General features: G+C 35.4%; 1 protein-coding gene across 1 annotated transcript; it reads right to left on the minus strand.

Moving 5' to 3' along the window:
- Positions 1-2012: 2012 nt before the first annotated feature.
- On the minus strand, positions 2013-9822 carry LOC133326571 (serine/threonine-protein kinase Nek8-like). Its single transcript, XM_061535199.1, has 13 exons — positions 9134-9822; positions 6012-6279; positions 5882-5950; positions 5682-5767; positions 5213-5410; positions 5032-5156; positions 3374-3491; positions 3047-3313; positions 2822-2990; positions 2578-2766; positions 2388-2507; positions 2215-2327; positions 2013-2148 (listed from the first exon to the last, which is right to left on the minus strand). Exons 1-13 carry the CDS (start codon positions 9820-9822, stop codon positions 2013-2015), a joined length of 2547 nt encoding a protein of 848 aa, XP_061391183.1.
- Positions 9823-16642: the final 6820 nt, after the last annotated feature.

A 16642-nucleotide genomic window follows, 5' to 3' on the forward strand; every position in this document is an offset into this window, starting at 1 on the left:
ACCTCCCCGCGGTGTCACCTTGGGTAGCTATCTTCATCATCCGTTGAAATAGTGACCTGATATGTGCCGCGAGTTCAGCCATAAGAACTATAAAATAATGGGTTGGGGCGTCGGGTTAGTTGTCCACACTCGGAAAACCCCTCCTACTATGAAAAAAGTAACAAAAAAAGAAAACCAAACCCCCTTAATATATACGACCTCCCCAAACTTGCAGGAAGTGCTATGGAAATGGACAGGAGTGAGTATGAATTTGGTGCGGGTTTATGGTTTGCAGGAGAAAAATACCTCGTTTCCAGATCCATTCCAGTAGATGAGCGATATATAAAAGCGAATTTCTTCTACATAAGTCTTATTTGCGCACATGCTCCGACGGAAGACAAAAACGAACAGGCCAAAGACATATTTTATGAGCGCCTAGAAACAGTATATACTCGCTGCCCTTGCCATGAAATTAAAGGTCATAAAGGGAAAAATATTTTTGGCACCACCGGCGAAAAAATGCAGCCTCCATGAAGAACAATCCGACAATGGCATGATGTTGATTGACTTCGCGGCAGCAAAAAACATGGAAGTTAGCAGCACCACATACAAGCATCTCGACGTACACAAGACAACCTGGTTTTCTTCCGATGAAGCAACGATCAAATAGATCATGTTGTGATAGACGGATGACATTCAACCAATGTTTGATCCGAGGAAAGAATATCGACTCGGAGCATTACCTTGCAGCACCCAAGGTTCGCACTCGTCTTAATGTAGCAGCAAAGGTGCGATCTAATGTAACCCGGAAACTCGACGTCGAAAAGCTGCAAACAACAGATAGCCGAAGACTACTCCACTCAACGTACCCACCTGGGAAGAAAATGGATTACCAGCCGAACTATTCAAGATTGCTGGTCAGGAGCATGCACCAGCTGATTAGCACAATTTGGCTAGAGGAATGAATGTCCAAACCTTAGCAAACTGTGTCCCGTGCACAACAAAGGAGACAAGACGATATGTGCCAACTATAGAGGAATCAATCTCCTTCCCATCGCATACAAAACTAATGGTCAATGATATTATTGGATCTTATCAATGCGGCTTCAGACTTGACAAAATCCACTATAGACCAGATTTTCACTTTGCGCCAAATAATGGAAAAGACCCACGAAAATAAACATCGACACACTTCACCTTTTCGTCAACTACAAAGCCGCATTCGACATTTCTACAAAATTAATACGGCTATGTAGGATAACTTTAACTGGCACAAGGTCAGCAGCTAAAGTCGGAAAGGGCTTATCGGAGCCCTTTAATACCAAACGAGGATTCAGACAAGGAGACAGTTTTCGTGTGACCTTTTTAACATCCTGCTGGAAAAGGTCATACGAGATGTAAAGGTGAACAGAAATGACACTCTGTACACCGAACATCATATGTTACATGCCTATGCCGATGACGGGAGTCGGCCAAAGTAAATGGCGAGAAGACAAAGCTAATGGTATCAACGCGCAAGACGCCCAGTAGACTCGGACCAACTGTGGAACTTTAAAACTAGAGCTTCGAGGTACTCAAATATTTTATATACCTCGTTATCGCCATAAAAACTGGTTGCAGAAGATTATCGATAGATATGTTTGTTTGTGCTTCCTTGTCATTGAAACAATTGTAGGTTCATTGCGGAATGAATTATACATTGTTTCAATGGGAAGATCATTGGCACCAACATCCACCTCTCTCTCTACTATCATACATTCAGCCTTGTCCGACTTTAGTCCTTTGTCACAGGATTCAAGATTCACTTAAGCGAGATTTATATGTAGGTCTTTTTTTAATATTTCAGTTTTAATATGAATCTAAGGATCGCCTCTTACATATACAATTTCGTACTTACTTTTATATTAGTAAGTAAATATTTACTTATATATAAATGCAGGATTTACATACATACAAATATAGGATTTATTTATAAATTATTACAGGTGGGCTATTTTAAACATATCTATATTTTAATAAAATAATATGTCATTTTATCCCAAATCATCTATGGATGCTATCAAAGGTGTTGTAGAGTCCACCAATACCAAAACGCTGTGCGGCAGAGGAAATATATCATTAACAACTACATAATAACCCTTGTCCAATTGTTCTGGCGAAGAGTAAAGTCTGAAGGCAGAGTAAATTTGTATTTATATTTGAAAACTGTGTGTATATAATAAATTTACAACTTACGCAAGTATATCTTGAGGTTCCAACACCAGTTCCGATTTATATACAGATGCTAAAAAGTTGGTAAATGCTGCTGTGCTGTTACCCAATTCTAAATCCATTTGATGTTGTTGTAACTAAAATAAAAATATTTCAAAATTTGAATTCATTCCTAGAAAAAAAGTAAAAACCTCTGCTTCCTGTTCATCTGCTGAATTTGTCTCAACCATATCGGGGATGCCATTACGTGTACCCCAGAAAGTTATAACATTATCATCGGAACAGACTACCGAGCATTGATCGTTGCATTTACATTTCTTTAAATAAAAACCGAAAAAAATAATTTTCAGAATTATTGAAAATGTTTACTCCTGTATTCAGATTTACCGTAATATATCTATCCTTGACTAGCTCCACCAAAGTTGCAGTATCCAAAATATTACTGCAATTACCAACACCACGTTGACCAGTTGAATTGGAACCCATGGTAAAGACATAACCACCTTCTACCAATACAATTGTGTGATTCGATGAAAAACAGGCATCCAATATTTTGTGGGGTAGTAATAACTTTTTCTAAAACAATTTAATAAGTAGGGTTATGTTTGCTTAACTTGAATACAATACATACCAACGCCATTATTCTCGATGTTTTCTCAAATCCCAATTTATTATAATCATTACTGCCACACACATACATTTCACCACTCTCAAACAACACCGCTGATGTATCCGGTCCACAAAAAATACTTCTCACCTTTCCCTTGACATGTGACAGTAAAATCTTTTGGGGTATTTTTCTTAAAGTAAAAAAATAGATCTTTAAAATTGTTTCCTCATTATTTATAACACCTACTGTTGCGTTTGTAGCGATCCCAGCCCAAGTGCACCATGGACATTTGTTCCCCATGTATAAACCGAACCATCAATACTCAAGGCCAGTACATGTGTGGTGCCACATTTGATTTCTTTGATATGAACATTTTCCAATTTCTCTATCAACTTTGGGCTGTGGTAGGTTTTGTCATTGTCATGACCCAAGGCGTATTTGCTGTTGTCACCACACGATAAAATGGAACCGGTTTGTGTTAGAAGTATTGTAAAGCCTTCGCCAGCACAAGCGCTACATTGGAAAGGAAGGAGATTTTAGATAATATAAATAAATTAAAAAAATTGATATTACCTTATTATGTGGTAATTACGCACACTTTCCATACGGCTTGGATAGTGTTTCCATGCCTCCAAAGAGCTTAAGCCCAATTGACCATGTGTACCCTCACCCCAAGTATACACAGATCCATCTGTTAAAATAATTAAATAAAAATAAGATATAAGGTAATTGTAGAGAATTTCGAATAAGTGCTGCAGTGTTTTATGGTAGACCCGGATTCTTTAGTCGACTTCGAAAATATATAACATTAATATTTTAATTTCTCATTGGGCAGCAAATAATCCTAGCAACAATTATTAATATTATTCCAGGTTTTAGGGATAGCTCACAAAACGGTAGCCCAGTTTGTTTATTTTGAAGATTTTGGATATAGATTTTTGGAGATAGTGAAATCGGACGAGCTATATCGAAATCGGCACCGATTTCCATGAATTATCCGAAAATTTAATTTTATTCGGGTAATAAATGTGAATGTACGGACGAACGACCACAAATCTACGCAAATATTGATTCTTTGTATATTATCGTAGTCGGAGTACTACAGTGTATAGTGTACAAACCGATGATTACCGGAATCGATTACCAGATACGAAGGACATTTTAAATTCTATCATAGTAGTTTTCGAATATTTATAAAAAGAGGTTTATATTTCAGATCGAATGCATCCGGCATTAAAATCAACACATGAGCATGACACATAACAGGAATTGAGATAGCGCTTTTCAGAGGAAAATGGTAACACTAAATAATCAAGGACCCAAACTATAGCACAAAATTCAAGGTGATGTTTTTTCTGGAAAAAGATACATTGCAGGCCCATCACCCATAGTAGACTACAACTCCACGGCAGGGTCTCGATTCGAAGGAACATTTCGACCAGATGCTGTCACATGGAATGCCTGCTTTTGATACGTTCCAGGATAGAGAGAAATCCCGAATTTTGGATTTGTAGGGTCTGTCAGAACCTCATCCACCACAGATCCATCTCGGTGAGATACATGGGTGAATTTTTAAGGTTGTTCTGGGTTGAAGATATAGGAGTACTGTGCTAGGAGTTATGCTGTGGCCGAAATGCGAGACACTCCCGCAGTCTACACCCCATATTGCCTTATCAAGATCAGTAAAATTGTGGAGAACTGTAGTTTACAGCGTTGCGAAGGTTGCCAACGTTGTGTGTAAGGGTTGCACCAGAAGCGGAGGTGATGTATTTTTGTAGTGTGGCAAGGATGCCAGAAAAGGTGAATCGCAGAGGCCGATTTCACTTTTACCGCCATTACCTAAGACATTTGAAGCGCTATTCCCATCGATGAGAAGCAGTATTCCTGTAGCCCGATTCATTTCTGTCGCCAGTGGATGGGACATGTACACGCATATAAGTAGAGGACTGAATCTGACTATCAACTATATGTGCGAAATTCAGAAACATCTTGTGAATTTCTTCCATATGAAGGATATGAATATATCCGCCCCAAATCCACAGTCACACAGTTCAAAACATGGACGGCTGAAATGAACCTACAGGTGAACATGGAGAGCAGATTGCGACCAGCAACAGAGAATTAGGAACAAGGTATTCAAGTCGCTGACCAGCAGAACATGAGGTGCTGACAAGGAGACCCTATTGACCTCTTATAAAACAATACAAGGCTTTAAATACATAACAACTTACCACTATTGACAACAACAAAATGTGTTTCACTTGTAGCCACGGTCAGAATACAAGCTTTCGGTGGCAATTGTATAGGATTCATGCTGAAACTATTGCCAAATGATTTCAACTGATATAATACCAATCTGTAAAGATAAATTATTTATTGTAATATGTTTTGAAACACACTGTAAGATCAAACCTTTTCTCTACGGTTTCTTCAGGGGCTGCCGTTTCAGCTTTCATTATTTCTTTCGTTTCAGTTTGTGCTGTTGCCAAATCTACAATTGTCGAACGTCTTGAGCTATGTTCCAGCAAAGGTTCTTCATGCAGTGACATCAATTTTGAACTATTTGATGAGACCATGGTTGTTGAACCTACATCGTCTTCGTATTGGTGACTTTAGGGTGGAATGACATTTAAAATTTGGATATTATTATTACTATATGTTAGATATGGATGGCAAACGGGAGTAATTAAAATTCCATTCGAAATATATTTGCCTTCATTTGAGTCATTGATGATAATATGTTAAAATTAATGAACACATCCCTGATATGGGACCTACGATTACAGTCCATGGCTAATGTTCAATATAAATGTATTTTATTCTCAATACGCACGGCATTATAACTAGTCTTTACCCTAATATTGAATTATTAACTACATACCCTTTATTTTTACTCAAATTTCGAAATATTAATGGAATCCAATATTCCAGTATTTCTGATGCTCTGGGACGTCTGGCTGGATCCACCTATGATAGGGAGAAATAATAATTTCAGAGGACTAGTAGATATATCAACTTATTTTATTTTAGTGATATAATATTTAATAATATAACATACATATAATTTTTATCACAACAAACCTGTAGCAGATTATTCAGCAGACTTTTCAGTGCTGACGAATATCCTTTGGGTAGCGGTGTATAAGAACCCTAGAATGGAAATTAAAACAATTAAAAAATCTGCAAATGTTTGTTCTTTGACTACCCTTACCGCCATAATTTTCCCCACCAATTCCGATAGGTTGGTAGCAGCAAATGTTTTCCTTAGACAGCACATTTCACCCAATATACAACCTAATGCCCAGATATCACTTTTATGATCATATTCTTTGCCTTCACACATTTCAGGACTAAAGTAGTACGGTGTACCCAATACGGTTTGTGCATGTATTTTCGTGTTCATAATTTTTGAAATACCAAAATCGCCAATTTTCACAATACCTCTTTTGTTCATAAAAACATTGGCGGTTTTTAAGTCTCTATAGGGATAGATATAAATATAAATAAAGACAGTCAAAAACCAGTAAGAAAAGTAGTAAAGTCGGACGGGGCCGACTATATGATACCCTTCACCACTATGCGTATATTAAACAGGACTATTAGCATGAAATTGGATGAAATAAAATATGTGATATTTATCTAAATGTGAATCTACCTAGATCTATCCATAAAGTATGTAAATCGACTTCAAACAAATATTGGGCTATGTCTGTACTTCTAGAAAACGCAACTACGTAATTCTATGCTCAATTTTGTAAGTGGTGCAAAATTTGGTGTCAATCTGACTACATGAGGAGTTTGATGCCCAAATTACTTGAAATCGGGCGAAAATATATATGGAAGCTCAACCCAAATATTAAGCGATTTCAAACAAACATGTCACAGGTTAGGTTATAGTAATTTCAGAACGTTTTGTACCTATCAGCCTATTCCTAGGTGCGTCAATTAATTAAAATAAATATATAGTAAAAGGGAGCTATATCTAAATATGGACCGATTTTCACGAAACAATGCAGACATCACTCTAGGCTCAATTCAGTACGTTATGCCCAATTTCATGCAATTCGAAAGATATATAGCGACTTTGGTGCACCATTTACATGAAATCGGACGAAAATATATATGGGAGCTATATAGAAATCTGGACCGATTTTCTCGAAACTTGGCAGACATCTCTCTAGGCTCATTTCAGTACATTATGCCAAATTTCGTGCAAATCGAAGGATATATAGGGATTTGGTGCACCATTTATATATGAATTCGGACGAAACTATATATGGGAGCTATATCTAAATCAGGACCGATTTTCACGAAACTTGGCAGACATAATTATAGACCTAAATGATTAGGCTGTATCAAATTTCGTGCAAATCGAATATATATAGGGACCGTTTACATTAGGGTTCGTCCTTGGGCCGAATAAGTGACCTATGCCAAATTTCATCCAATTCGTATCATAAATGCGACCTGTACTTTGTTAACAATTTAACATGCACAGACAGACGGACGGACGGACATGCATAAATCGACTTAGAATGTGATTCTATGCATATTCTCTAAAGGAACCATGTATCTATCTCGTCTCTTTTTGCTTGTTACAAACATATGCACAAAGACATAATACCCTGTACCACAGTGTGGTGAAGGGTATAATTAAACTAGGACAGGTATTGGCCATATTAGGTACAAGAATTTGACCCACAATGAGAATCGAAAAGTAAAATATAAAAACGAACGAAAAATATGGAATGATTTGAAATCGTGTTTGAAAGCTATGTGACCCAAGCAGTTGAAGCGTCAGCAATATTTACATAAGTTAAGACGGGAGTCAATCTTCATGAAGAGGTAGAAAACATCAGTTGTCTGTCCAAACTTTTGGCTGATTTGTCTAGTTAAGTGATGATGTCTTGAGGTTTCTATGATATACTTTTCTTTCGTAGAAAGAAAGAAACCGAATAAAGCTTCAAGTATATCGACTGAAACTGACACATTGGAGTCAAATCGGAAGGGGTCATTGGATTTATGAGGAGCTAAACGATGTCAGTTATTAGTTTGGCTGGTATAAAGAATAGTGCTTGATCTTTAAGAACGATGATCTTCTTCTGATATAAGGAATGATCTTTGAGATTGGCATTCACCTACACTTTCTCTGAATATTTTTTCTCATGTGCTCGACAATAATATGGCGCTCAAGCGGTTATTTTTGTGGGAAATATCGTCTCCTCAAGTGATATTGTCTACAGGTCGCTGATGTTAACGTTTCTTCCAGAACATTAGAGATTATTGGTTAGTTGTGCATTCGAAATTCCTTAAATCGACTATGCCTTTTCTCATGTGCGCGGCAATAATATGGCGCCAAAGCGTATAAAACATTAGGACTATATCATACCGTGGAATCGTCCGCGCCGAACTTACCACGATTCATAGCCTTCATCATGGGATGTGCATTCGAAATTAATTAAATCGATCGACATATATGTTTCTGTCCAAGTTCTGGGGGTGGTACCAACCAACGAAATCGGCCATGCCGATCTTAATCACGATTTATAGCCTCCACCTTGGGATGGACATTCAAAATTTCCTAAATCGAATAACAAAAATGTTGCTCACACAAGGAATGATACGTTGCAGTCACTTCGATTAAAAATTGCGGCCAAGATCTTAATGTGTGGGCTATACCAAAGCATGGCCCTATAATGAAAATTTTCTGCAGAGATTTTGATCACCCTTTATGATTCAAAATTATAGCTACATCTGTGGAAGAATGCAAATTAAAACTACATTGAGTTGAAAATGAGGTTAAGTCTCTGGAATCTGGAATGCCAATTTATAGTCCTTCCGGATGGAAAATTCGGATAAAAACTTAAAATTGCAAAAATTGGGTGGACCTTTATATGGGCACTATGTCAAAACATGGACCTATATTGATCAATTTCTGCCTAGATATATGTCAGCCTCCAAAAATCGGAATGCCAAGTTACAGACCTTTCGGTTGGAAAATTCGGCTAACACATTCTGAATTCCGAAAATTGGCCGATATCGTAATGTGGTGGTATAGCTTCCACATAGTGGACCAATATACACCATTAGACATTTTGTTGAATAGATGTATGTTTTGTATAGTTTTCATTTCACGGTTGGAGTTACTCTGAACATTTTAGCGATGCAAAATATGCGATATAACCTAGCCTAAAGCTGAGAGACCCTAACATTTTAAGGTTTTCTTAAATCAAGTCCATAATCCTATGTATGTAGTTTCATTTTTTGTAAACAATTTAGTCGTTACGACAATAAATTGTATGCGCGTGAATGAATACAAAAACGTCAACTTACCGATGCAAAATATTCTCCGAATGCATATAATTTATCGCACTGCATATCTGTTCGAAAACATTGACAATATAACGTTCTGGGAAATAATCTCGCATTGCACGTTCACCGATAATCTGTGCCAGTGTTCCGCCATCGGCATACTCCATTTCAATTAGCAACGTATTATCCTTAATGAAGCTACCCAGGTAACTGATAATATTTGGATGATGTAGTTTTGAGAAGACCTCAACTTCGTTCATGGCCAAATCTCTCTCCGAAGGTGTTAAATCGCTAAGATTAATTTGTTTAAACACGACATAGTGGTTATCAGTCTTCCGACGATATAGAACAGCAATTCCGAATGAACCCTGGCCAACGACTTTTACTTTTTCATAATTACTCAATTCAGTGCCGGCCACATTCAGCGAACCTTGGGTATTACGGGAATTTATCAATGACCGTGGGGTGTTTCGCACCACAACATCAGCTTCACTCGATTCCAGATTCTGTTCCTCCTCGTTCAACGAATGCTTTGTGGTGGCAGAAGATATTGAAAAAACACTTGGCTTGGTGAAACCATTAAAAGTACCGCGTTTTTTTGTTTTACCACTTGCCAACACTATCGACGAGGATGTACTCGATGTGGAGGAATCTGAAACACGACCATTAAATATTGGTAACGATGATGCCTTGGCTTTAATTTTTTGCATTTTTTTCTTCCTCTAACGCTTTGTTTGGTTTTGTTAATTTCAATCGATTTTCATTTATTTGAAATTCATTAAAACATACAATTGTTTCCTTTTTTGTCGTCTATTACTGTTCCTGTGTGTGGGTTGTAAATGTCCTGCAACTACTAAAAGGACTATAGAAAAACTATATAAAGTTAACCATAACTTGTGGTGGTCATTTTAATGGTCATACATTTTTTTATTGGTTGCCGGGCAACGATGCAACTGGTGTAATCAATGTCGGGTGGTGGGTTTGTATTTTTTCTGAGGCGGGTAGTAGTACCGGCAGTGAAAATTGTTTGTTTTGGATATTAACTCCATAAAAATGTAATACTGCTCATGGCTCTGCTATAATTGTTTATGGTGTATGTATGTGTGTGAGTGGGGGTCTACTGTAAATACTAATATTAAATTCAAAGTACGTGACATATAAGCATATAAATTGCTGGTTAAATAGGATATGAGTCATTCCATAATACAGAGATCCAAATGGACCCTTCGCCACTTTGGGTAAAGGTTGAGAGCTCCTGTAGGTTCATTCTATAGCTTGTAATAAAATCAAATAAGCGATTTCTGGTGTTTAGGCTGATTTTGCCACTCATTTTTACGGTTCTAGAGAACCCCGAGATATCTTCAAAGACATTTCGGGTTGGAAATTGACATATTACTATGTAAAAAATTATGAATATAGGTTTATGTTTTGACATATCCCCCGCTCAAATTTCGATACTTTGAATTTAGGTATTTTTAAACGAATTTCTCCACTGAAGTGGTTGTAATTTGACATATTAGGTTATTGGTAAAGAAAATACATCTCCCCAGAACTCCCAGAACTTTGTTGGTATTTGAATAGAATGTCTCATATATTGTATGTGTGAGTCATGTAGTTACATGTCAACTATTGTAGGCACAGTTCGTTGAACTTCGTGTTTATAATTATTGTGTTAGTGTTTCAAATCACCACTACTAAATCAAAACAAGGAAAAGGCGTTATTTTAGTTGAAACGAATTTTTCGAACCCTACGCAAAGAACATAAAACTTAAAAAAAGAAAAATATTTGTGTATTTAACATGTTTCCTTTTAAATTGTTTATATTTATTAAAACAATATATTTATTGTTTATTCTTTTAACCAGTAATCTCCCAGTTTTCGATATTGGCGCCTAAATGATTTGAAAAGTTTTCTGCTTCTGTGGGACCCTCTTAATATTAATTAAAAACAAGAATTGTCAAAATTTTGTATGATGTAATAACAGTTTAGCAATTAATTTAAGTTGTCAATATATTCAGAACTATAAATACCAATGTTTATATCTCAGTCAATTTTGTTTTGATAGATTTAAATATTTTATCACATATTCCATTTTTAATTTAAAATATTCTTTTTTCGAAAGTGACCTTTAATAAATTTTATATACCCATTGACATTGAAATAAATATACCTATTTCATGGCTATAAATTAGAGTAAGTACTCCAATCTAACACTATGTTATTAATTTCATAATATTCACGCGCAATCAAAATGTCTCTAACATTGTAATTTACGCCATAATTATTTACCACATGTTCCTAAATGCGCATATTCTTATAAATAGTATATATTTAAGAAATGAGAATCGACAATATAAAATTACAGCCAACTTGGTTAAAAGACGTGCTCAAAAGCCCCTTAATACCGGAATTTCGGAGGTACCGTTATATGGGGACCACTTTAAAAAGTTGATAGTTTCTAGTTAGAAGATTTGCTACCCATCTGAAACCTTAAGTACATAACGACAGCCACATTGTTTAAAGAAAATGCACAAAATCCCAAAAATTTCGAATAATGGTTATATGGGGGCTACCCGAAAAAATAGTCCAATATTGAACATTTGGTAGCGAGATTTTCTATACAATGAAAACCCAAAATACCAAATTACAGCCAATTCGGTTGAAAAACGAACCCAACATCGTCAAAATGTCCAACATGCTGGGGGCGTGGCCCGCCCATTTTTTCATAAATCACCTTTTCTTACATTAGTATTCTACACCCCAAATTTGGTGAAGCTAGCACATCGGGATATATTTTATGCCGCTAAAATCGCGATTGCAGCCATAGTGCGTTGTTATTTGGTGCACCAATTTCTACAAAACTTAAAAGCGTTTTTCTTGGCTCAATGCTATACTTGAAGAGTTTGGTACCTAAAATCGGATGAACCTATTGTAACAAAACTTAGAACACGTTAGACTATACTAACTTCAGCACATATAACTAAACTTTGAGCCAAACTTATACTGTTTTTTGCGCTATTAACTTAAAATCGGACTAAAATATATATGGGAACTATCTCTAAAACTGAACCGATTCAACAAAACTTAACACACGTTAGTCTGTAGTAGTTTTAGTGCGTTGTGCAAAATTTCATGTCAATGGGAAAATCGTGTGGGGTTTTTGTGCATTTTTAACCAAAAATCGAACGAACATATATATGAGAGCTATATATAAATCTTTACCGATTTCAACCAAACATGACACTCGTAAGGCTATACCAACATCAGTAGGTTTTCCAAAATTTTGCCGCAATCGGCCATATTTTGTTCTTGGGTGCACCATTTACTTAAAATCGGACTGAAATTACGCACATTGACAGTTAGGTAGTCCATTTAGAGCAGCTGGTGTCTCGATTAACTGTCAAAGTGCGTAATATCTACTTGAATTCGATGTGCAATGTTGCCAACCATGTGAAATATTATAAGGAAAAATTCGACAGATAATCGAGACAAAAGCAATGGCTTTTGTTTTGATACATCACCTTATTGTTGCATCATGATCCTACCTATGTATCAAAGGAACGACATTCGTTAATGTAGTATCTTATGGATTGCCATATAATTAGTCATTCGATTAACCTCTATTGGATATACATTAACCGCCCAAGTATTCTATGAATGACATTCTTGACCTAGGGAGATGGAAATCAGCCCAGGACACAGCTCAAGAAAGCATAATAAATAGAACTATAGAAAACACCCGCAATCCATACAAAGACATATAAGCATGCACAAAAAATAGGAAGTCCATTTAGCGCAGCTGATGACTCGATTAACTGTCAAAGTGCGCAATTTCTACATGGATTCGATGTGCAATGTTGCCAACCATGTGAAATATTATAAGGAAACATTTCATAAACTATTTTGCCAACTATTTTTGGAGTCCATGATACAATAAATAGGTAGTCCATTTAGCGTAGCTGATGTCTTGATCAACTGTCAAAATGCGTAGTTTCCACTTGAATTCGATGTGCAATGTTGCCAACCATGTGAAATATTGTAAGAAAAATTTGACAGATGGTCGAGTAAAATACAAAGACTTTTGCTTTGATACATCATCTTATTATTTCATCATGGTCGAGTCCATGGCACAATGAATAGGTAGTCCATTTAGAGCAACTGATGTCTTGATCAACTGTCAAAGTGCGTAATTAAATATAATATGAAAAAAAATTGACAGGTGGTCGAGACAAAAACAAATGTTTTTGTTTTGATACATAACCTTATTATAGCATCATGGTCGAGTCTTTACGGTTTCTATGTCTTTGATACATAGAAGCTGTCATCATTCATTTTTGATGATGATCTCTCAGTTACGCTCTCACAATCTTACTCTCCATTTAGATCTGCTCGACACATTTTTAGACGGAATATATATCAAAATCTTGCAGCTGCCTCAATTCTATATTTGGTTTCGAATTGATGACATGACTCAGAATATCTGACAGACATGTGGTAATAGTCTACCAACAGCCAAAGCCACTACCTTCCCGACCGACTTTTGTAATTTCCTTACTAGTTTTAGTTTCAATAATTTAGTATCTGAATATTCGAACACTTAAATTGTGTGTTCCACCATCACTCTATGAAGGTAGTCGTGTTAAGGATCTCGTTTAATACTATTTAACGTAGAAAGAGAACCTATTTGAAAAATTCATTTTCCCATATAATAATTCACAATCTTACCGTTACCAATAAATTTCCAAAACAATTCTCTCTATAGTAATATTTAGGCGAACCTATATTTCTTAATTTTATTTTTTATTATATGTTTGTTGTTGTTTTTGTTATTTATTTGTTATACATTTGTTTTTGTTGTTTTATAGAGTTAATAAAAATGTCACTTTCTTATATATTAAAATGTATGTATGTGTTTCGGAAATTATAGATGCATTTCTTTGTTTATAAAGATTTCAATAATATATATTTTTGTATGTATATTTTGTTTTAAATATTTTTTATATATGTATGTTTTTTATTTGTTTGTTTTTTTATTCAGATTGTATTAAAAATTTTGTTTAATTAAAAATAAAATTAATTGACAATATAAAATGAATAATTATTTAAAAAATTAAATTTTAATTTATTTACATAGGTAATGTTGTTTTATGTATATATTGACTAGAAAGTTGAGACTAATAAAGCAGATTAATAGTAAAGAAAAAATTGTGGTTCACATTAAAAAATATATAGTAGTATTGTATTGTGTTATGGAAAATTTTGTTCTACTATTCGTTGGGTTTGTATCTGTTGAACGGAAAAGTTTACAATCGAACATGTTTGAGGGGGAGGAGAGAAATACGTAATAAAAATGATTGAACCTATGGCTTTATAAGCCATGTAATAATAATTTATGGTAGACAAGAGTAAATATCAATTTCAAAAACTAAATTATTTAAAGTAGTCCCAAAAACTTTTCAAAATCGACAATACAGTTGTATTTTGAGTATTATCAAGGCAGATGTATCGCACAGCTGTTGGTATTAATTAATCGGTTTATTTTTGCAAAATGTTTTTTGCCATATCAATGTACTAAAACAGTTGTTTGTTTTATTACATTGCTGATTCGGCTACCTTCTTAAATCTGCCTTGTTGTATTATTGTACCCCATGGCACAATAAATAGGAAGTCCATTTAGCACAGCTGACGAATTGATTAATTGTCAACGTGTGTAGTTTCTAATTGAATTTGATGTGCAATGTTGCCAACCATGTGAAATATTATAAGGAAAATTTTGACAGGTGGTCGAGAAAAAAACAAAGGTTTTTGTTGTGATATATCACCTTATTATTATTTCATCATGTTGAATTCGATGTACAATGTTGCCATGTTAAATATTAGTAAAAATTGACTGATGGTCGGGAACATGATGCAATAATTAGGTGATGTAGCAAAACAAAAACCTTTGTTTTTGTCTCGATCTTCTGTTAATATTTCACATGGTTGGCAACATTGCACGTCGAAGTCAAATAGAAATGACCCACTTGACAGTTAATCGAGACATCAGCTGCTCTAAATGGACTACCTATTTATTTTGCCATGGTCGGGAATATGATGATGGTCGAATTCAAGTCGATAATAATAAGGTGATGTATCAAAACAAAAAAAAAAAAATGTTTTTGTCTCGATCTGTCAAAATTTTTCTTATAATATAATATAATGGTTATATGGGGGCTACCCGAAAAAATAGTCCAATATTGAACATTTGGTAGCGAGATTTTCTATACAATGAAAACCCAAAATACCAAATTACAGCCAATTCGGTTGAAAAACGAACCCAACATCGTCAAAATGTCCAACATGCTGGGGGCGTGGCCCGCCCATTTTTTCATAAATCACCTTTTCTTACATTAGTATTCTACACCCCAAATTTGGTGAAGCTAGCACATCGGGATATATTTTATGCCGCTAAAATCGCGATTGCAGCCATAGTGCGTTGTTATTTGGTGCACCAATTTCTACAAAACTTAAAAGCGTTTTTCTTGGCTCAATGCTATACTTGAAGAGTTTGGTACCTAAAATCGGATGAACCTATTGTAACAAAACTTAGAACACGTTAGACTATACTAACTTCAGCACATATAACTAAACTTTGAGCCAAACTTATACTGTTTTTTGCGCTATTAACTTAAAATCGGACTAAAATATATATGGGAACTATCTCTAAAACTGAACCGATTCAACAAAACTTAACACACGTTAGTCTGTAGTAGTTTTAGTGCGTTGTGCAAAATTTCATGTCAATGGGAAAATCGTGTGGGGTTTTTGTGCATTTTTAACCAAAAATCGAACGAACATATATATGAGAGCTATATATAAATCTTTACCGATTTCAACCAAACATGACACTCGTAAGGCTATACCAACATCAGTAGGTTTTCCAAAATTTTGCCGCAATCGGCCATATTTTGTTCTTGGGTGCACCATTTACTTAAAATCGGACTGAAATTACGCACATTGACAGTTAGGTAGTCCATTTAGAGCAGCTGGTGTCTCGATTAACTGTCGAAGTGCGTAATATCTACTTGAATTCGATGTGCAATGTTGCCAACCATGTGAAATATTATAAGGAAAAATTCGACAGATAATCGAGACAAAAGCAATGGCTTTTGTTTTGATACATCACCTTATTGTTGCATCATGATCCTACCTATGTATCAAAGGAACGACATTCGTTAATGTAGTATCTTATGGATTGCCATATAATTAGTCATTCGATTAACCTCTATTGGATATACATTAACCGCCCAAGTATTCTATGAATGACATTCTTGACCTAGGGAGATGGAAATCAGCCCAGGACACAGCTCAAGAAAGCATAATAAATAGAACTATAGAAAACACCCGCAATCCATACAAAGACATATAAGCATGCACAAAAAATAGGAAGTCCATTTAGCGCAGCTGATGACTCGATTAACTTTCAAAGTGCGCAATTTCTACATGGATTCGATGTGCAATGTTGCCAACCATGTGAAATATTATAAGGAA

Source organism: Musca vetustissima, unplaced genomic scaffold, assembly GCF_032173495.1.
Source record: "Musca vetustissima isolate MV318-11 ecotype Yass unplaced genomic scaffold, APGP_CSIRO_Mvet_v1 utg834282, whole genome shotgun sequence".
Taxonomy (NCBI): domain Eukaryota; kingdom Metazoa; phylum Arthropoda; class Insecta; order Diptera; family Muscidae; genus Musca; species Musca vetustissima.